Raw genomic sequence first — 21478 nt, 5'->3', positions numbered from 1 at the left:
GCCTTGTAATTGTGGAAATCTCATTGCCTAACACTAAGTTGGTGCCCGATAGAGATAGCTTTTTGGCATCTTGAGTCATTTGACAAGACCTACTTTGCAGGTGTGGAGATAGTACCTTTCCTCATGTACATCTTTATCTCCATTGATAGTCTCTGTAGGAGCTTAAATAGAACTACTGTTGCTACTTGGTCTCCATTCTTAGATTGAAGTAGAGGCTCTCAATTTCTTGCTGTTGGATTGCTAAGGACCCAAAGCAAGAAGTCATCATTCATTGAAACAAGTAATTTAAGCTTTACGGAATAATTGAAAACTTCCATTTGCTAAGCATTCACAACTCTATGAAGATATTATCTCCATTTTATCAATAAAAAACTTAAAACTCAGGTGAAATAACTTGTTAATGGCAACACAGCAATAATCCCAGAATAATCCCAGTTATTTCTACTGAGATTCAGAGTAGAAATAACCCAAATTGTTAATTACCCCAGTAGTTAAAAGGACTGTAGCCAGATGTGCTTATGATTTGACAGTGTCACAAAGGTTGGTATCATCTTATGTTCTTTACATTCAGTCCTAGAGAAAACAGCACAATGACATTATATTCTGAGGTAATGCTCCCAAGTGTGATTAAAAAGAATGTGTCAAGGGAATTCCCTGGAGGTCCAGTGGTTATGACTATGTGCTTTCACTGCTGAGGGCCCAGGTTTGATCCCTGGTTGGGGACCTAGGATCCCGCAAGCTGCACAGCGGCCAGAAAAAGAAAAAAAGAAAGAAAGAGTACATCAAAACCACAGATTAATGAGGTTCTGTAAAGAACGTAATGATACAGGGTGATTGATTTGACGCTTAATAAAAACATTTTTCTCATTTTGATATATCCAGTGCTTTAGGCATTGATCACTCTTGGTTTTTAAATTTATGCTTCCTCCATTTTGGGTATATAAAATGACTGCTGCTAAAGGTATTTCAAAGCCAGGCAGGAGGCCTTAGTTATTCTCTTCCTGTTCTTAAGGATGAATCTTTTCCATCCACCGAACACATGGGCTCCAACTCCCTGGAGAGGAGATTACAGTGTGTTGAATGTTGCAGCTGAGCCCTGTGTGTGCTTATTTATAAATCAGCCTTGGAAGTAATTGCATGCATCAGTAACAATTTGGATTGAGTTTATTTTGATGTGTTGTTGTCTAATAAACTCAAGGGTTAAACTTGCCTCCTTAAATATATTGATCAACTAACAAAATTTTTTGTATTTACTTGCTTGGTGTCATATGTGGTTTATTTTATGTGTGCTCTAAACTGTAAAGATGTTCTTTTTGTTTCTGTCATGTATGTCATACATTGGTATCTTCATTTGTAAATTTGTTTTTATGTTATTTAAGATACTTCTACATCATTTTTAAAAAGCAAAACAAAAACATATGACTTTTTAAAGTCTAAATTATTATTTTTAATAAGTACTTTTTAATCAATAAGTATAAATATGTTCTCTTCATGAATAGAATAATTACCTTAATTTTCTTTTTTGATCCTTTGGTTGTCCATATTACCTCTTCAGCTTTGAGAATGTGATGGTGAACTAACAGATTGTTCTTGAGAGCAGTGTCCTTGCCTGTAATACCCCCGTAAGACTGCATCATGATGATTACATATCAGCTTATTTCACAAGCAGCCTAAAGATGCAGCTGATTTGGAAATGACGCTATTCATAGAAACCTACTAACCTGAAATGTTTTTACCACTTTATTTCTTAAATGTAGGTGGAAAAAACCCACATCGAGGTCACAGTACCCACCTCAAATGGTGACCAAATACAGGTTTGTGCCAATAGGCCACTTATTCCTTTTCCCTCCCTCCCCAATTTTTTCTTCCCTCCCACTCCCTGCTTCTTACAAAAAAATTATAAGTTGAAGGTTCAAAAAAACTTCAATGAGCCAATATTTTATCATTTTTCTTTCTTTTTTTAATAATGGCAAAACAGAAGCTTGCAGAAAAAAATGAAGATCTGATAAGAATGAGGAAGGTTAGCCATTTTTCACTTTCACAAAATCACTTTACCATCACCCATGCTGACTTTCAAAGTGCATTAAAAAGACAGTGATCCATTCTTTTCATTGATTTCTCTTAATCCGAAATTACTTTCTAATAGCAGGTATACATATACCCATGTTATGTATATATATGCATATACATACACACATATGTATACCAAAGAAATTATAATCCTATACTATATATTGAAAAATTTCATTAAAATAAACTTTCCAGTAGAAAAATATCTTTTTAAACAGAATGAAATAATTAGTGAAGGCCAAATCTATCCTTTATATTTAAACTTTATAAGAAATATTTCACAGTGGTACCATATGCTTGGAATTGTTGACAGTATTTTATGCATATTTATTATGGAAACCATCATAGCAGCAACTCCCAGTATTGCTAATAATTATGGGTTTGGCTGTTCTGTGTCTCATTCTTCCCAACCATAGAGTAGGATGAATCAATTCTTGCTGAATAGAATATTGATTGACCATGTATAAAATGCCCTTAGATCTTTCTTATGGAAGATATTAGAGCCGTACGTACCTGCAGTATTACTAAGTTTGAAATAATGTCCAAAACGCTAAATAATGTCTTAAAGCATTTCCCTACTCCATGGAACACGGAGAGTCAAGGCTTCTTAAAGTCATGCATTTTAAGGTAACCCTCAGACAGCTCACAGAGGAACGTAAAGCAGCTTGTTGTGTAAGAAGCCAATGAAGCCAGGAGCACTGTCTATTTAAATAACATCGTCGCATTCTTCCATCATTCATGAACAATGTCATCCATTTTCTAGTGGTAATCGTGTCCTCTGTGTGTCCTTGTGGTTCTGTGACCATTTCATGTTGGCATATGCTGCGCTATGGACATTTAATTTTTAATATTTTTTTGGTTTGCCAATTTGCAGTTTTTTCGCGCAAGAACAACATTTTAATTTTTTATGCTTTTCTGTTTTTCCCTCTTTCATTTTCACAGAAAAAGAGAGAGAGACTAGATGGTGAAAACATTTATATCAGACATAGCAATTTAATGTTGGAGGTTTGTATGAACTTGAAGCTTATTTCAGTTGGTTGCCTGTAACCTTCTGCATTCTTTGCTGATTCCCTTTCTTCTTTCTATGCTGCGTTTGGTTTTGCATGCCATTGCATGAGAGAATTTTAGGTTTAAAATGCTTTTGCATGTTGGTAAACATGAAGATATGCAACCATCTCTACTTCTGACTCTTTAGTTTCCATCTCTCATACTTATCTAAAAAATATATGATTGGGACTACCTCAGCATCCCATGGTTCCATTGTTTTACCCACTTTTAGAAAGAACTACATCACTGTTTAAAAGTTCCTTGAATTGCCCAAGAGTATAAACTCCTGTATGTTTCAAGCATCAAATTTATACAATTTTTTCATCTTCTGAATCAGGAGAATGTAGAAAAATAGGAGAAATGATCACAATTCAAAATGGACTTAACTTTTCGAGGATACCAAAAAAATGACAGAAGAATAATCAGGGGGAAAAAAAAGTAAGATACAGGAAGGAAAGAAGGGAGGCTAGCATTTAATGAGTAGTTAGTATGACATTAGATAGTTTAATTATAAAACAAGCCTATGGGTATGGGATTTTTATTTTAAAGAGAAAATTGAGGCTAAGAGAAATTAAGTAATTTCCTTGTGGTTATAGAGCTGGTAAATCAGTAAAGCTAGGATTTGTGTTAGGGTCCATCTAACTCTATTAAACTACACTTTTTTTTTTCCCATTCGGAAAGAGCAACATACTATGTGCAGTAGGAATTGTAAGGTCATTTTCCCATTGTATTTAATATCGGTCAGATTTTCACCAAGCCTATATTAGTATACTTTATCTAGTGTCAGGCTCCACACGGGATAAGGAAAAAACTAACTAGAAGATTAGAGGAACTCTATGAGGAAAAATTAAGGAAATTGGAGTTATTCTGTACAGAAACAGGCCATGTTTACACTTCAGAAACTCTTACCTGGAAGCTAATGATCTAATTATCTTACAACTCCACTCAAGACAGAACCAAAAGAAATGGGTATAAATTCTGACATCAGAGATTTAACTCAAGTATAAAGGAAATGTAACTATATAGGAAGATGATAAATCGTTCTTGCCTTCAGGAAGCATCCAATGTAGGGACAAATGGAAGAGAGAAACAATAAATAAGTAAGCAAATACTGATAAAATGATTACAAGTTATTATAAAAGCTATGAAGGGGAAATAGTATGCTGTGCTAATAAAAAGGACCTGCTCTAAATAAGATGGACAGGGAAGTTGTCTATGAAGAGGTAACACTTAAGCTGAGACCTGAAAGATGGACATATGTAATGGTAAATATTATTAAAGTGGATGTTTGAAGCAACTTTTTTAGATAGAACTCTAATAGCATCCAGTAATTACTTAACGTCATCTATTCTTTGTCAATACATATATTTTGAGCGCCTGCTAGGTATAAGATACTTTGATAAAAATAAAAATTATGGCCAGTTTTCATTAATCATGTACTGTGTGGTAGGCACAATACCAAGTGTTTATATATGTTTACCTCATGTAACATGAAGTTTTCTTAGGCTGGACCCTAGGATGTTTCAAACTTGGTAACTAGATCTCTTTGCTTTAGCGCATAGCTGAAACTAGACCTGAATGGTTCCACTTCTGAGATTAGGGAGAATAACAGATATCAGTTGATCTCCTTATACTCAGCAATGTAACATCTCCCAATTCCAAACATGCCTATTTCTTGACTTGTCCATCTGTAATTCTGCCTCTTAACTGGAACCTGCAGTACCAATCATATATTTGTCCTTTGTTCAATGAGGTGTGTTATGGCTTCTGAGACTCACAAAGTCCTTGTGTGTGATACGTTTTTCCCAGTATTCCATTGACAGCCATGAGAGGGGATTTCTAAATAAGTGTGTGTTTGAAAATTAAAACTACTAACTATCTTTTGAGAATATTTTCTACTTAATTAAATGTTTGGTTTGATTGCTGCTAAAATTATAGGATGATAGGCATCAGAAAGTGTCTAATCTGAAAACAGCCCAAGTAGTTTGGCTAACCATCATTCTCTAGTATTGTAAAAGTTTTTTTCCCCCGCTTAGGGAAGTTCTCTCAAGTTATCTGTCACTCTAGCAGATTTTTTTTTAAGCATTCCCTCCTCCCCCTACTCCTACCCCACCCCCACTAATGCTTTGTTCTGGCACAAATAAGGTCGAGTTCATTTTTAGATCTACTGTTTCCTCCTCCATCTCCCAGTGAGAACCTGTTGCAAGTTTCTGTGACAAATTCTATTTGGAGCAGGTCCCTTTGAGATCTTAATTTAACTCTGTGCCCTCACAGGTTTCCAACAGAGCCAGCTAAGAAGGATGGAGAAAGCTCCCTCAGAAGCTGCTGATTTTATTGGAACATTTATTTTCTCAGGTTCCAAGCCAATCAAAAGCTAGGCAGGACAAGTAACAAATCACCACTCTTTTATAGTAAGAGGCTAATAACCCAGAGAGTTATGGTTTTATCATAGCCTCTCTTGATCATTTTTTTTTTCTTTTTTTTTTTGTGGTACGCGGGCCTCTCACTGTTGTGGCCTCTCCCGTTGCGGAGCACAGGCTCCGGATGCGCAGGCTCAGCAGCCATGGCTCACGGGCCCAGCCGCTCCGCGGCATGTGGGATCTTCCCGGACTGGGGCACGAACCCGTGTCCCCTGCATCGGCAGGCGGACTCCCAACCACGGCGCCACCAGGGAAGCCCAATCATTTTTTTTTTTTTTTTTTTTGCTCCATTCTCACCTTTAACCCTCCCTAATACGTTTAGTTCTTGGCCCCAGCAGATTTGATTTTGTCAGGAGCTAGGTCACAGAGCCTTCCATGCCTGATGGGTCTCAGTTGTTCAGCCTACTACTGAGTCTTTGACTGACCTTGTTCCTGCTTTTCTTTAGCTAGTAAACATGCTTTTCTTGCTTTCAGCTAGAACAAAAGTGCAAACTGTTGTTTCCCCATGGTGAAGCCCATATTCTTGAGCTATACTCACATTCCATCCCAGCAGGCAAGAGGTACTCTTATGGGGGAGCTGCAGGATTGCCCTTTTTGGGTTAGTTTTCTCTTTGACTGATCTAAAAGCACAGAAACATCATTCAGTCTTGCAAAAATAAAAAGAATAGACTATTAAATGAATTTTCTGAATGAATATCTCCAGAATCAAAATTGTGTCATATGCCTCACTGATTCTTTTTCCTATACTGTTTTCTCTTTGACATTGCTTTTGAAAAAAATTTACTTAATTGCAGCCTATATTGCCCCAGGAAAAACTTTGAAAACAATTTTTTATTTAAATGAATTCCTCCCCCCAACCCTCAACACCAAATGAGGCTGTTTCCCACGGAGCCAAAAAAAAAAGTCTAATCCCCAAATTCACACAGCATATTAGGAGATATATTTAGTATTATGCTTTTCTTGGATACAGAGCTGCCTTGATATATAATAAACACAGAATTTTTAGCAGTCATCAAGTGACAGGCTCCCACATGTTTTGATTTCAAGCATAGATCTTTTGAGGGTTTTTTTGAAGAAATATGTTGGACCAAGAACATTTGAGTTTTTGTCTTCACGTTGTATTTCCCAGATTATTTCTGGCCAAGTCTCTTGAAAGTTGGTTTATGCCTCCTGTTACATAAACTTGAATGTTATTTCTCATATTATTTACAGCTTTATTAGCCTAGTTTTGATCATTTCTCCCTGGAATATCGCCTGTGAGAGTTTCCCCCTAGTTGTCCAGTAGTCACATCTGCTGGAACGGTTTAGTTATTTTAAGTTGTCAGGGAGACGTATAAGGTATTTGACAAGTTCTTATTAAATCACTCCCCATCCATTGATGGTTACTGGAAGATGGTCCCTAGTTTGAATGGTACTGAGGGATGAAGTGAAGCTGTCAGAGCTGCAAAACATAAGGCTTTTAGTGTGTGTGGATAGTATTGACAAAGAAAAAAAATCCGTTATATTATATACCCCTGAGTAATTATTCAGAGATAGTAACCACTTGCTCTGGAGGCTTGAGCCAGGAATTTCAGTAATAAATTTTTGTATCGAGAAAGGGCTATTCCTGTTTACCAAAACCCAGCAACAGTCACCTAGTGGTAAGAAAGCAAAACTATCTCCAGGTAGAAATAGAGGGATACTGTACAGTTGCAACTCACCAAGGCAAGGCAACCCATGATGGGAGTTGAAACTTTCACCATGTCCTTCGTTTAACAGTTTCTCCTTCTCTATTGCTATCTCCATCCTGCCTGAGCTGAGCCTAAATCAGTTCCTATCAAGCTGAGGCTAATTGAGTTGTGGGATTACCTGCTTGGGATGAGGAGTTGGAGATCTAGTGCTGTGTCGTAATGGGAAGAAGAGTTGTAAAATGAAGGAGTGAGCTCTTTATGGGTTATATAACTGCTAAGAGCTATAGGGTTACGATGCTTCACTGCTTCCAAGAAAAGCACTGTGTTAAAAAAAAAAAAGCAAATATACCATATTGTATATTTACAATTTGAATGTAATTTATGGATTAACAACATCTATCCTGGATGTGGTGTATTTTCTACCAGTGCCCATAGTCTATGATGGGCTCCCCTTGGTGTTGTTTTTTTCCCTGAATATTTATTGTTTTGCATCTTGTCCTTTCAACTATAGGATTTAGACAAAAGTCAAGAAGATATCAAAAAACATCATGCCAGCATCAGTGAGCTGAAAAAGAACTTCATGGAATCTGTACCAGAACCACAGCCTAGTGAATGGGATAAACGCTTATCCACTCACTCTCCCTTTCGAACACTTAACATCAATGGGCAGATCCCTACAGGAGAAGGAGTGAGTACTTTGTCCATGTGACCAGTTGTGAGAATGAGTGAGATAAATGCTTTTGTATATTGATAATCTGTATCTGAAAGTTTAGAGCTGAAATTTAGCTTTGGTGTCTTACCAATTCATTCCAGCTTTAAAGCATTCATCATCAAACACTTGTTTTAAGTCATGTAGATTACTCAGTCCAATTATGGGGACCATTTGGAGCTACCAGTCGATGACTGGGCCCTGAGAACTGTCTCTGCAGCTGCATGCTTCTGCCTAGTGTATGTTTACAAATTGACCATAAGCCAGTGGAACTTTATGTTCAAACTGTGACTTCAGGGACCAGAGAGTTTACTAAATTTAGTAAGGTCAAAATTTGGAAAGGGATAGGCATTTTTAAAAAACTTTGAACGTTTGCACAACTTAGAAATGTCTGGAATGGTTGACCACAATTATATAATAAACCAAGGAGACCTCAGCCAGAGAATGCAGAATACCAAGTATTAATGATTGTATTTCAGTCTTAGAAGAACTATTGATGATTTATTTTATCTTTATGAGTAACATCAAGCTTTTAATACACTGTTTTATGAGATAGTCACAATTAGAGGAAGAGATACCTTTTAGAGGCTGTTCGTTTTCTATAATTGTTGTCATTACCCATTTTAGAGATCCTACACCTGAATCTGTGTAATGAGAATATCTTAAAAGTTACCTTGAGCACATATTCAAAAATTCTTTACTTAACCTTTACCCTATACAGGTTAAGTATGTATATAACTAGTCACAGTGACTCAGTGAGTGAGTGTAATGATTTTAAAATTATATGCTTGTTTCCTCCCAAAACAATAGCAATTCTAGTTAAGAAAGGTAAAGTGATGTCTTAATAATTTTTTTAAAATTTGTTTTTATATTCAGAGTTCATGGTAAACTATCCAACTTACTGTTAGTTTCTGGAACTGGAGAAGATAATAAAAGTTGGTTCACAAAGGATACATTTTATATTTTTCAAAATGTGATTAAAATTGGCTAACAGTTCTCCAAATAGAGTTGAACCAGCTTCACCAAGAAGGCTGGAGAATTCCTGAATGATGGGCAGGGAGAGAGAGTTACCAGGGTTGATAGGATGCAGTTGTTCTTATTCACTGTCCTCTCAGCCTCCACTCTCTGGTCTAAGTGGACATTAGTTCTGTATCCCAAATCTGGAGCATATACCCTGAACTGAGTCAGTGACTGCTTTCTATAAGTCTATGGCTCCCTGATAAAGCACTTGTTGCTGCCACGCCTGGCTAACCCTATCTACAAACCATAACTGCATATTTTCTAGAAGTTTTCTTTTTGATTTTGTGCAAGTAATAAAAGATACTCAGCTGCTTTGGAGAAGTAACTTAGTACCCTCTTGGATGAGGTTTGGTAAATTTGAACCAGTCTCCATTTCCAGAAAATATTTTGTGTCTTAATAGAAACCCTTCAGAAACGATCTTAGGGCTAGTTTTGGGAATGGCTGTTTCATTCTGTGGACTTTAAAGAAATGACTTTTATAAATTAAATTAGATCAATAGGGAGTACTTTAGCTCTAGGGTTATGATACTACCCCTCTAAATGAATAATGCAATAAGTAAGAACTATATTGTGATAACCTTTTATATAGGATAATTCTACTTCCTGGCATATCTTACTTTTTCTTTAATAATTAGGACAATATTTTTGTTCTCTGGGGATACCTCTTCCACCTTTGACAGCATTGTTGTTACATTGCAAGGCAACTGAATTTTATATAATTTGTGTATGACCAGGTGAAGAAAACCTCTGTCCTTCCCTCGGAAAGAAAGGTTGGTGGGCCAGAGGTAATGCTGCTGTTATGACTTGTGCTTCTCAATCAGAATTTGCTCTTGTCATGGCACTAAGCAGATAATTCCCCCAGAACTGAACAGCAGCTGCTCAGTGATTTTTTTTTTCTTTTGGCTATACTGGTAAATTCACACTCACCGCCTTTTGACCTAACACATAACATTTTCGCTGCTGCATTTTGCAGCTTTCAATTTGCTTATTTCGGCGCATGGCTGGTTGAAAAGCTGCATGAAGATATAAATATGTATTCGGAGAGAAAAACGAATTTAATTGTACCCTATTCTTTTTATGTTGTCTTTCTTCTCCCCCTTATTTTCTTTTAAAAATCATTATAATTTTGCATCCTTTCTTTTCCTTTTTTTCCTTTTTTTGCTGACCAGTCCCCCAGCTACTTTCTCCCTGATACGTATCACTTAGGGGTGTGCAAAGAACCAGTGTTGAACTTCCAAACAGATCAGAGAAGGCTGGCTCAACTAAGAGAACTTAGAGCCAAGTTTTTCCTTTCATAGAAAACATCTGTCTTGACTGGATGGCAGAGTACAGAAATTGCCAGGGGAGAAAATTTCTCAATTGGACAATTGGAAAAAAATAATTTTCCTTAAAAGTATCAAAACCATTTGCTTAATGTGTTGTATAAACCTTCATGATGGTCATTATTATTATTTTAAATCATGATTCTGAAGGGGGGAGGGAGTTTGTAATTGTTGAGATTTGTGGGAGTTTGGTTTATGGTTTTTGGGTTTTTTTTTCTGGTAGACCTTGGAGGCTCATATAAACTTTTATACTTCCGTTTTTCTTTTGCAGTCTTAAAAATGTATAGGATTAGGATTTTTATTCCCTTGAGCAAAAGCTAATTGCCATACTGAATGAACTCTTGCAGTTTTCTAAGTCCATATGAAGAGATATGAGGATAACATTTTATATTCTGCCATTCTATTTGTAATAAAAGTAACTTTTCTGATGGCAAGAAGAATGCTTCATTATTGGCTTTGCCCAATTGATCTAAGGAAAATTGGCAGCACCAAAGCAATGAAAAATGACCGAAAATTTGTGTGAATATCCTTAAAGGAGGAATAAATACTATAACTAAGGAAGTCCAGTGATTCCTTGAACTTTGAGGACTTCTACTCTTCATTCATTCATTCAATTACCTATTGAGTACCCTACTGTGTTATAGAAACTTTGCCAGTATAATTGCCAAAGTAAAGTAAAATACAGTTTCCAAAAGATCTTCCCAAATCCTTTGCACATCCCCAAGTATCATTTTTGAGCATTTTTCATCTGTCATTTTGTTCATCTTTCTCTGTCTTTCTTGATCTTCTACCGTGAAAGCAGACACAGGAACGTGCTCTGTTAGTGCAGGATGAAGAGAAAATTAAGAGGCAAGAGAGATCTACTGAAAGCGCCTTGCCCCAGCAAGAAAATGAAGAAATTCTTCCCAAGGTTTCTATTCCAATCCCTGAGGATCACAAGTTTCTCAAAAAGTGCCACCTCTACTCTAGTACTTTTTCATCTCCTCGTATTCCTTTTGTGATGTCTTTTCTCGTGGTTCTTGCATTAGCTGTCTGGTGGTTGGTCTTTCTGTGATCGGAAAACAGGGTGCTCACCTGAAATGTCAAGACTAAAACCATTGAACTTTGTTGTTCGCTTCTACTGTGTTATCTCCTGTGTGATGCCCTCTGATCTTGGTAGTTCACTGTCCTAGGGGAGAGCCTGTGATCATTTTTCTGTCAATAAAATGTTACTCTTTGTAGAATATATATCATGGGGTACAAAGGAGTAGCAATGCATTGCTCAAGCCAGTTTTCCTCACCAAAGTTTAACAAATTTAGGCAAATCTGATTTAAGCATATGGTAGGTTGGTACTTTCCCCAAAAGCTTTAACTCTTTTATCCAGCATGTTCTTATTGTTCACTGTTGCTATGTACTCCTCTCCAGTGTTTCACAGAAAGCAGGATATCCTGTAGAAACATTTGATGGAATATTTTCCTAATCTTCGATAGCTATTTGTGGGGCATGGGCTCTGTAGTTTAAGAAAAAAGTTCAAGTTGCTAACCTTTCAAAAGCCTTAAAATGATACATTTTAATCTGTGAATCTATAACCACTCCTTTTCTTGATATATCAAACCAATATATACAAAGGCCTTTTGTGGAAAAGGGCTTTTGACTTCTGTGGCCTTCTTATGTGTATTTCTGAGACGTACAGGGACAAACAACTTTATCCTGCCTGGTGTATAGAAGAGATCTGCAAAGGTTAAATGCATTTTTCACAAGTATAATGTTGATGGTTTAAGGAAAATGGTGCTGGTGCCCTTTAGCCTCCAGCCAGGGCTGAATTTTCCAGACTACTCTGCCCATCTTTAAAAGTCCTGAAATAACAAATTTCTTTAAGGTCTGTACATAAACATACCCTTCTCTGAATTAAAATACTGTGTTACTTCTTTATGAGTTAAGTAATTATATTGCTAGAAGCAATATTTAGCCATTATGATAAGCTTAAAATAGATATTGATATATTTTGTTTTTCTGATAGACTTTGGACTTGTTTATTCTTACATGTGTGTTGAAATCAATTGTTTTTCATTGATGGCCTTGTGAGCTAAGGTTCTGTCGTGACAAGTATGTGTCTTCTGTTTGCATGTTGATTTTTAAGGCTTACCTGAAGTAAATATGCGTGTGCTCTCTCTTCACAACACAACTCAGATACCTAACCTGTTTTTTTTTTTCCCCTCAGTATTAATGAAATCTTGCATGTAGCTTGCTTTCTGTGGCGTTTGAATGTACCAATATGGATGATTTGGTTAATGTTGTCTCAAATATTTGTTTTGAAAGCTGAGTTCATAGAGTTATCAAATTGAGATTATTGCACTTTACTTCTCAACACTTCCAGCTGATGTAACTTCTAAACAAGACTTTTTGTTTTTAAGATGACGCTGTCTTAGAGCAAAAAAAGAGAACCCTAAAGCCAAGAATTTTTTGTCCTTCAACACCCACTATTATTATTCTATCTTCTCTGGAGACATGTAGAAATAATTCTCTGGTATTTCCTGAAAACTGCTACTCTGTTATTATAGGCTATCCAAAAAGATGGGAAAGAAGTGAGAAGCAGGTTAAAATTTAAAATCTTGTATGAGTATATCTTTCATGTCACAGGCTATGTCTGTTTATAAGAAATATTTTGTAATTAAGCATATTTATTGATTCACTCATAATAAGAAAAAAGAGACCTCAAATTAACCTGAAATATTGCAGAACCATTCTTTTTGTTTGTTTGTTTTTGTTTTGTTTTTTGCGGTACGCAGGCCTCTCACTGTTGTGGCCTCTCCCGTCGCGGAGCACAGGCTCCGGACGCGCAGGCTCAGCAGCCATGGCCCACGGGCCCAGCCGCTCTGCGGCATGTGGGATCTTCCCGGACCGGGGCACTGAACCCACGTCCCCTGCATCGGCAGGCGGACTCCCAACCACTGCGCCACTAGGGAAGCCCTGCAGAACCATTCTTTAACACAGAAAGTGATCAACCTCAGTACTCCCCTTTATCTGTGAAATAGAGATATGAGAGCTTTCCTTATGAAATAACAGAACTATGGTATTGGTTAGATTCTTCTGAATTTTTTTCAAGAAACTAAAAAGGAAATAATCTTAGGATTTTGTTGATACTTTTATAACTGTTTCAGATTATATTTCCAGTTTTCATCCATGTACATAGCATTTTATTAATTATTATTGTAAACGTCCCCTTGAGTTTTGTTTCTCTTTGTATTGGAGTTATTTCACGTCCATTAAAAGTCTACTGTAAGCCAAGAATACTTTTCGGTTTTCTGAAGTGCAGCAGGAGCCCTCAGAGGTCCTTACTGATGGTCAAAGGAGAGGCCCTTTCTTCTGTTAATAGGGTGAGAATGGTTGAGAGGGGAAGGGCTGCTACTTCGTATTGGACTAATAAGCTGGCCAATGCAGGCTCAAAAGACATGCCCATCACAGTTATCAGAGGAAAAATATTTTTCACTGCTGCCAATATGTATAACATAAAGCTGTAAATAGTCTTGGTTTCCCTCTCGCATCTCATTTCATTCTTGGTACCAGAGACAGATCCAAATAACTGTGTGTTGGTTTTACCCTGGTTCAGCTTCTTAACAGCAGGTTGATGAGTGAAAAACAATTTGGACTAAAGGTATCAATACAGACCAGTAAAAAGTCTGGGGGTTTTGCCTTGGTTTTGCTATTAGTCATTTCTAGGGTAACTCTGAGAAGTTCACTTAACTACTTGGTGCCCAGATTTCCACCTAGTAACGTAGAGACAAACCTACCTCATGAGAATGAATCTGTAACATGTTCCAGTAACCAGAAGCTCTGGTTGTCATTAAATTCTTGGTCTTTTGGGGACTGGAAATTAAAAAACAAACACATTAACTTCCTGGATCTTTAAAAATAAAAGTAAGCAATTAAATAGCTGTGTTGATTTCCATCTACTCTGTATTGATATTTGACCAAACACTTAAAACTACTAAAGTTAAAAATTCCTTGTACTCTTAAGCAATTCATCTTACCCATATGGTATTTTAGAGTGGACCATACTTGAAGATAAATCCAGCCTCTATATTCTGGACCTGTCTTTTAGCCATATTCTTATGCTAATGCATGGATTATGAAGGAGATTCAGTTTGCATGGGTCAATTCTACTACTTGTTTATATCTTTGGTAAAAGTTTTGAAGGGAGAAGATATTGACTCTGTTGACTAACATGAGACTAGTGATTATGTGTGGACTAGATTTCGTTGCCATCCTAGATCCTAGTACGTTTCTTTCTATTAGATATTATTGTAAGTTTTACTCCGAAATTTCTGTGGATATAAGCCAATTCATTTCTTCCTACATTCCAAAGTCATTACTGTAATATTTCCTATAGAAAAGCATATAAGACATCCTACACATTAGAGGTTTGGTTATTTTTTGAAGGCATTACCAATCAAAATTTATATTTAGGCTTTACCTAGTGATCATGTATTTACAAAAGGAAGACAGAAAATTCAAAGATAATATGAGACACTTTCTCAATGTTGCTTTTTTCTTGCCAAGAGTATTGAGCACAGTAAAGATATATAGAACTTTTCTACCAAGTTTCCTTCTCTTCTGTTCATCTTCATAGAAATTATAAAATCCCAAACTTTTTTACAGCATTCTCTATCACATTGCGGAAGACTATTATATTGTTTCTATTATACATAGAAGTTTTGCTTTTTTTCACTGCACTCAAATGAGCCCTGTTGCTTGTAATTTTGGTAGTAGAAATGGAGACAACTCCTTATTCTTATCTGTGGGATAACTCCATCTGCCTCCTCTACACTGTTGGGAATAGTATCAGTAAGCTTGGCTCACTTCTGCTGCTGTTATCCCTCATGCCCTTGGATCTCCTTTTTACTGCATCAGAACATGATGCAAAAAGAAACATGTTGGTGTGGACCTTAGGAATGGACACCTGAAATGGTTAAGAAGTTGTTGTTAAAGTAAGAAAGCCATATAAAGTTAGGCTGGAACAGGAAGAGGGGGAGCTGTGATCAGCGATTACAAATTCATGGAGTATTTCATGTTGTAAACGAAATTCCTTTCATACTAGAACTTGAAAAATAAAGAGAAGAGAAAGTAGAGTAGTTTATTACTCCCACAGATCAGAAATAAAGGCTGAAAGCTAAATAACTTTAATAATAGCCTAACCAAATGTACAGATGACAGATTGTTGAGGAAACATCTATGTTAGGAATGCTTTTCTAATCTTTTGTGATTGATATCCTAGAGGGTAGCCCTCCCCTTTATCATAGTCAAAATCCTGTTTGGGGTAAATAACAGAATAAATCTAATCTTAAAGATTAAAGGAGGTGGGAAGGCATAGAGTCCCAACTCTCTTTTCAGGTCCCCCAAATCAATAAAGGACGGAGTTTAATTCTGTCTCTTTAAAGAAGAGTCTCCACATGTATAGAATCCTATCTCAACAAAACACAGAGAATAAGAATTAAAGGAAAAACATGGTTACTCTATCCATTCTTTATTCATTGCCCTCTAGGGCAATCAATGTATCGCAGGGATGGGTTTCAAAGAGGCAGCATTATCAGAATTTTAGGATTGGATAGGCCCCCAATCCAACTCCTCTCCCCTCCAATGCTTGATTCTTCTGTACAGTATCATTTAGAGATTCAGAGACCAAGTGGTCTCCCAGCCTGTGATTAAACATCTCCCAAGATATAGCACATTATGTCTTTCGACATCCCAAATTTTTAGATATTAATCATTCATGTATTAAGTCAAAGTCTGTTTCCCTGTAGCTTTCACTTCTTGGTTCTAAATGGAGGCATTCTGAAGAATTTTCTATCCTCCACATTATAAGGTCTTCACCATAGTTAAAAGTAACTCTCACATTGCAATTAGTCACAGTTCTTGCCCTCAGATAACTTACCATCTGATATCCAGTTCTGTCCCAGTCTTCCTCCTAGCATGTTATCCTTCTGCTTTCTTCCTTTCTTTTTCTAGCTTTTCTTGTTTTATCAGCTCTTTTTCTTTCTGGCTCCGTTGCCCATTGGTTGCTTCCCTATGGTTTATTCAGTTTTATGTCCCTTCCCAATGACTTGCCCTCTCTAAAAGAACATTTTGGAATTCCTGGAAATCCTAGCTTCTTCATAGATCACACAGGCACTTGGGGTTTTTGGTTTGTTTTTCAGATAAAGGAGTTGGGGGGGAGGGGGTGGGATAGTTTTGTAGCTTTGGAAACTTCTTGTAGCGCAGAATCTGTTGACAAGATTGTATTGCCATTATATCCTGAAGCAGCATACCACCAGAGCCTGCATTCTAAGTTTGCTTGCCTTCTCTGACAGCCTGGCTAACCTTTACATCCTCTATAATAGCCCTCACATGATTTGATTTATACTACTTTGATATGATACAGTGATGGAACCTTACTTTCTGTTTAACATTCTGTTTTGACTTAGAGCCCCACTAGAAAAAGTGATATTAAAAATTTGAAATGTTAATCCATGTCTTTTAGTTTTGCCTGTCTCCTCAAAACTGTGAGGTTCTGAGGTGTGAAGCCTTGTTTTATCTATCTTTGTTTGCCAGAGACACCTTTGTATCTCAGATATATAATGAATAATTAATATTTGTTAAATTGAATTAAATAATTAGTAACATGGTAACAGATAAAGTCTAACTTTTCACTTAGAATCTCTTGTATTAGGACACAAGTTTGTGCCAAAGTAATCACCCTGTGCCCAATCAGTACATGCAGGTAGCCCAAAAAACCCATATATGGCCCGGAAGCCACTGTTTCTCCTATTAATCCTGTAGTATGGTCCTTGGTTTATTCAAAGAATCTACATATACGTCTATGATAGGTGTCAGTCTCTCTTGTTAATGTCTTGTAATTTGATTCAGTTAAAAGCTCTTATCCATTTACCACAGTAATAATCAACTATTTTCACTATAGAATGTATTATCGAGACCAGGGTACTTGTTTATATGTGTAAATACATCTTGGGAGTGTGATATCATGAAGAGAACCTGTTATTTGACATTTTGCGTTTATCTAAAATACATTTCAGAGAGCAGTTTGTTACATTTGTCTTGTGTTTTATATGATATAAAAACACCAAATACATCAAACTCTTGTGGTATCAAGAGTTTTGTATGTCAGACCAGGGGTTGACAAACTTTTTCTGTAAAGGACCAGATAATAAATATTTTAGGCTTTGCAGTCCATATAGTCTCTGTCAAAAGTACTCCACGTTGCCATTGTAGAGTGAAAGCAGCATTGACGATAAATAAAGAAACATGAATATGTTCCAGTCAAACTTTATTTGTGGACACTGAAATCTGAGTTTCATATAATTTGTATGTGTCACTAAATATTTTTCTATTTCTTTCCCAACCATTTAAAAATGTAAAACCATTCTTAGCTCATAGCCATACAGAAGCAAAGAAAGGGCTGGATTTGGCTGCTGGCTGTAGGCTGCTGACTCCCGACATAGGTCTAGAGAGACAGAACTGATCAGTTAGATTTTCTGCCTTTGTACTGTTTCGAAAAGTTGTAGTCAAAATCTTAACATCTTCATTCAGTGTTGAAGTGGTTTTGGTCTTGTTTATGATTAGAAATGGAAAACAAAAGACAAGGCACTCATTCCTATTTATCTGGCAGCCAGGGTACACCTGAACAATAATCTAAAATATCTTTACCACCACAACATGCCTGCCTCTGTCAGCTTCCAAATTGTTCTGTGTTAACTGTGCTCTTAACATGTTCAGCGACAAATCCAGCTAACCCCTTTGTTCTTTTTGGTTTTTAAGGGTCTGCCTCTATCTCCCCCTAAGGAATAAAGAAACAAATCCCAAATTCACCTTCTCTTTAGCCGGGTTTTAGAGATATCTAATGAACATGGTAAAGAAGATTTTCACTCTAAATTTTTGGTACACCATAGTGTATAAATTTAAGGTTGGGCATCTAAGGGAAACACTTTAGAAGGGTTCCTCTTTCAAAATAAAGATTTCTCTGAGAGGAGTTCCCTACTTCAGGGCTGATTTGGGCAGTATTTACCAAGAAGTCAGAATAAAATAAAATTCTATGCTTTCAGAGGTGTCTTTGCTCCCTAGTTGACTGGTTGTGTTCTGGAGCGTTCCTTGGTCTGTAATTAGCTTTGGGAGGTGCTTTCTAACACATTCCTCAATCTATGTTCCTTTCCCCCTGGTCTAGGATCCTTTAGCTATGATTCACGGTTGAATAAATTGTTTATCCATTAGCAGTTGAGCAAGATATTTAAGCCTAAAGAAATCTGCTAAGAACTTCTCTTTTTGGAACACTTTCTTTGATATTTTTCTCATGTTATTTGCTTTGTTAATATGTAAAATTATTACGAATAAATCTTATTGCAAATCTGATTCTGGTTGCTACTAATCATTAAGGAAATGAGTCAGTAATGCTGCACGTAGACAGACCCACTACCAAAAAAGGGGGGGAAGGAACCTCTGCTTCAGCAGATCAGCAAGAGGTATTGTCAGCCAGTCTTTCTAGAAAAATTCTCTTGTTTTTCCCATATTTTCACTCTTTTGTGTGGCCCAGTAATTGTCTTATGCTCAGTCCTAAAACAGAGATAACTTATTCACATGCGTTCACTTCTGAGAATATTAATGTTTTAAACCAGCTTTGGAACTATTTGACTTATTTATACGAAGTTTTAAAAATAATTTTTTTCTAACCCATTTAACCAGTCACTACAACACATGTAATTGTCACATCTGTTAGAAGCATTTTTAATATGCTGAATTTGTCTTTTTTTGTTTTGTTTTGTTTTAAAAGGAAGCACTCTACAAATTAGTAGTTATTAATGCCTCTCTGATCATATTGAAGAGTGAGGATGGAGTGGGTGTGGATGTGTGGGCATGAGGAGAGCTGCTCCTATAATGTGGAATTTACAGAAGGTCCACTGCTTAATCTCTTACTTCACCTTGGTGAATCTTGTCTCTTATCTTACTCTCACAGTTCTAGATTCTGTTGTATCATCCAGGTGATTACTTAAAACCAACACTCCACATTTTGAAGTGGTCTGTTTACTAGCACAAAGTATGTACCTTGTTGCCATGTCTGAGTAATACAAAATTTTGTAGTGTTTCTCCAAAGCCACATTCCTTTTAGGAATTTATTGAAAATGTTAACATGGAAAACCATTTCATTATTATAGGATTTTTGGGGAAGAGAAGACACAGCTAATTAATATCTAGTCATCGTTTTCTGTTGTATATAGTTCTGTGGAATCAAGGTGCTATTTTCTAGATATCAAATTGGGATATAATATTTTCCTTAAGTGCTTATGGCTTTAATCATTTTTGGAATTGGGACTTCTGAGAAATCTTGCCAAGTGTATTAAATTGTGTTCCATACTAAATGATCAGAGTTTTTGTGCTGGTTATAGCCCCTTCCTTTCCATCTCCATCTCTTCAACTCTTCAACTCAACCCTTCTTAGTATAATGAAATAAACTTGACTGGTCACGTCTGGTCTCCTAGACATGTTTAGTGTAACCTTTCATATATGCTCAATCACTTTGATTTCTATAGCTCTATTCAGGTTTGAGAACACTCATTTGATCTGTGGAGTCCTTGCTGGTGAGTGCAGTGTTAAGGCAAAATTTTCTATTATTTAATAGTTAAAATTTTGCATCAGGCACCGATTTTACAGCTGTTTGCTTTTACATTCACCTATTCTGGGGATAATCTAATAACAGCACTATTTAGGAAATGATGAAAACTATGTTTGAAGGATAATTGTCATTGCCAAATTCCATTTGCTGGCATTTGTAAAAGGCTGCATTATAGAATGATTTTGATTTTCGTACAATAGGCAATTTTACCAACCGTAATTTAATAAAGGCCAGTGTCTTCCTAAGTAAGCTCCTTTATCCAGATGTAATTTTTATATGCCAGAGAATAGCAATGGACAATGAAAATGACTCAAGTTTTGTGGAGAAGCTAGTGAGCACTATAAGGATGTACTTCTAGCCAGGGAGGGACCAGTAGCCTAGCAACTTTATTAAAAAAAAAAAAAATGTAGGGGAAGATATAGCCAAGAGAGAAAATTTAGGCTGAAGAGAAATGTATTGCATGATTAAGAATGACACACTAGAGAGGAAAGATAGAATTTTAAAATCGTCTTTTGCTAGCCACGTGGTTACTCTGTTGTTAGTTTATCCCCATCTTGAGCATTTGTGATTCTAATGTCCTTTTCTAAACTGCCAGTTGACGTGAGTTTTCCACCGAAAGTGTATCAAAACTATTATTTATGAAGGTTTTGGGGGTGGAGAGGCCAGGGGATGTTTTTCTTTTTGGTAATTTTTGTTCTCCTTTCTTCGTTTGTTTCCTTTTTCGGCTGAAGAATGGGCTGCTGCTGCTTGACCTGTCATCTTTATGTGCTGTTTACACATGGCTTTTACAAAAGAAGCCATTACCACATCTGATTTATCTCTTATTGCAAGTGCCCCTTTAAAAGCATTTGTTTCAACTTAACAAATTAAAAAAAAAATCACCAGGCTAGCGTTATTTTATAACCAAGGGAAACACCGATATTACTAATTTTTCAAAATAGGAATAAGATTGCAAATATCGATAATATAGTAAATGTATAAAGACATGTGTTTCGCTTTTTAGAGCTTTTCCCCAAGGCACTTAAAGCCATTCTTTGCTGAGACATAAACTTGCCATGTTTTGTTAGAGAGAAGTATGTGGAAACAAAGCACTCGCAATTAACTGATCTTATCAGGATTGGAGTCTACTACATTTTTTAGTTTGCATGTTGCAGACCATTTGGGGGTATTATTTAAATACATCTTGATAATTTAAGTGACTGTAATATTTATCGTTTACTTTAGTTAAGAACCAGGAGCTGGACTCTTCTGCTGGGTATCTTCCTTCTGTGCTTAGCAAGATAACCTCGATTCCTGCTGGTTCTGTGGGCATTTGCAGTACAAAGCATTTCTTACGGGGTTTGCAAAGCAAGGGTAATGTGCTCTGTGGGTGTATGTGTGTCTGTGCACACCCCTCCCCCTTAATCCCACTGCCACCTTCTGCTCACTCCTTTTTTCTTATCAAAACTTATTTTTTTAATTATATAAGCTTAACGAATCCCCAAACCCCCATTTTTCCTGACATACAGGAACGCTGATAAAAGTTTAATGTATTAACCTTCCCTGAAGTATTTGCATTTCAATAGGCCACAGAGTCATTGCA

General features: G+C 36.5%; 1 protein-coding gene across 9 annotated transcripts in view; it reads left to right on the top strand.

Moving 5' to 3' along the window:
- The window catches only part of EPB41 (erythrocyte membrane protein band 4.1), a gene marked incomplete at its 5' end in the record, with an annotated part of 199219 nt that overhangs the window by 142638 nt on the left and 35103 nt on the right, over positions 1 to 21478 (top strand). For 2 of the 9 annotated variants that reach the window (XM_082670195.1, XM_082670198.1), the window contains 3 exons: positions 1758 to 1814; positions 7719 to 7895; positions 9671 to 9706. In XM_082670195.1, coding sequence (XP_082526321.1) covers positions 1758 to 1814; positions 7719 to 7895; positions 9671 to 9706 — 270 coding nt within the window. Of the gene's footprint in view, positions 1 to 1757; positions 1815 to 1978; positions 2021 to 3012; positions 3076 to 7718; positions 7896 to 9670; positions 9722 to 11060; positions 11169 to 21478 lie in introns of all 9 variants that reach the window. The other 7 variants (XM_082670196.1, XM_082670200.1, XM_082670202.1 and 4 more) reach the window with 6 other exon arrangements.

The sequence above is a fragment of the Grampus griseus genome (genome assembly GCF_964374135.1).
Source record: "Grampus griseus genome assembly, chromosome: 1".
NCBI classification, from domain to species: Eukaryota; Metazoa; Chordata; class Mammalia; order Artiodactyla; family Delphinidae; genus Grampus; species Grampus griseus.
The sequence above is the reverse complement of the archived record's forward strand: the minus strand, read 5'-3'. Positions and strand labels throughout refer to the sequence as shown.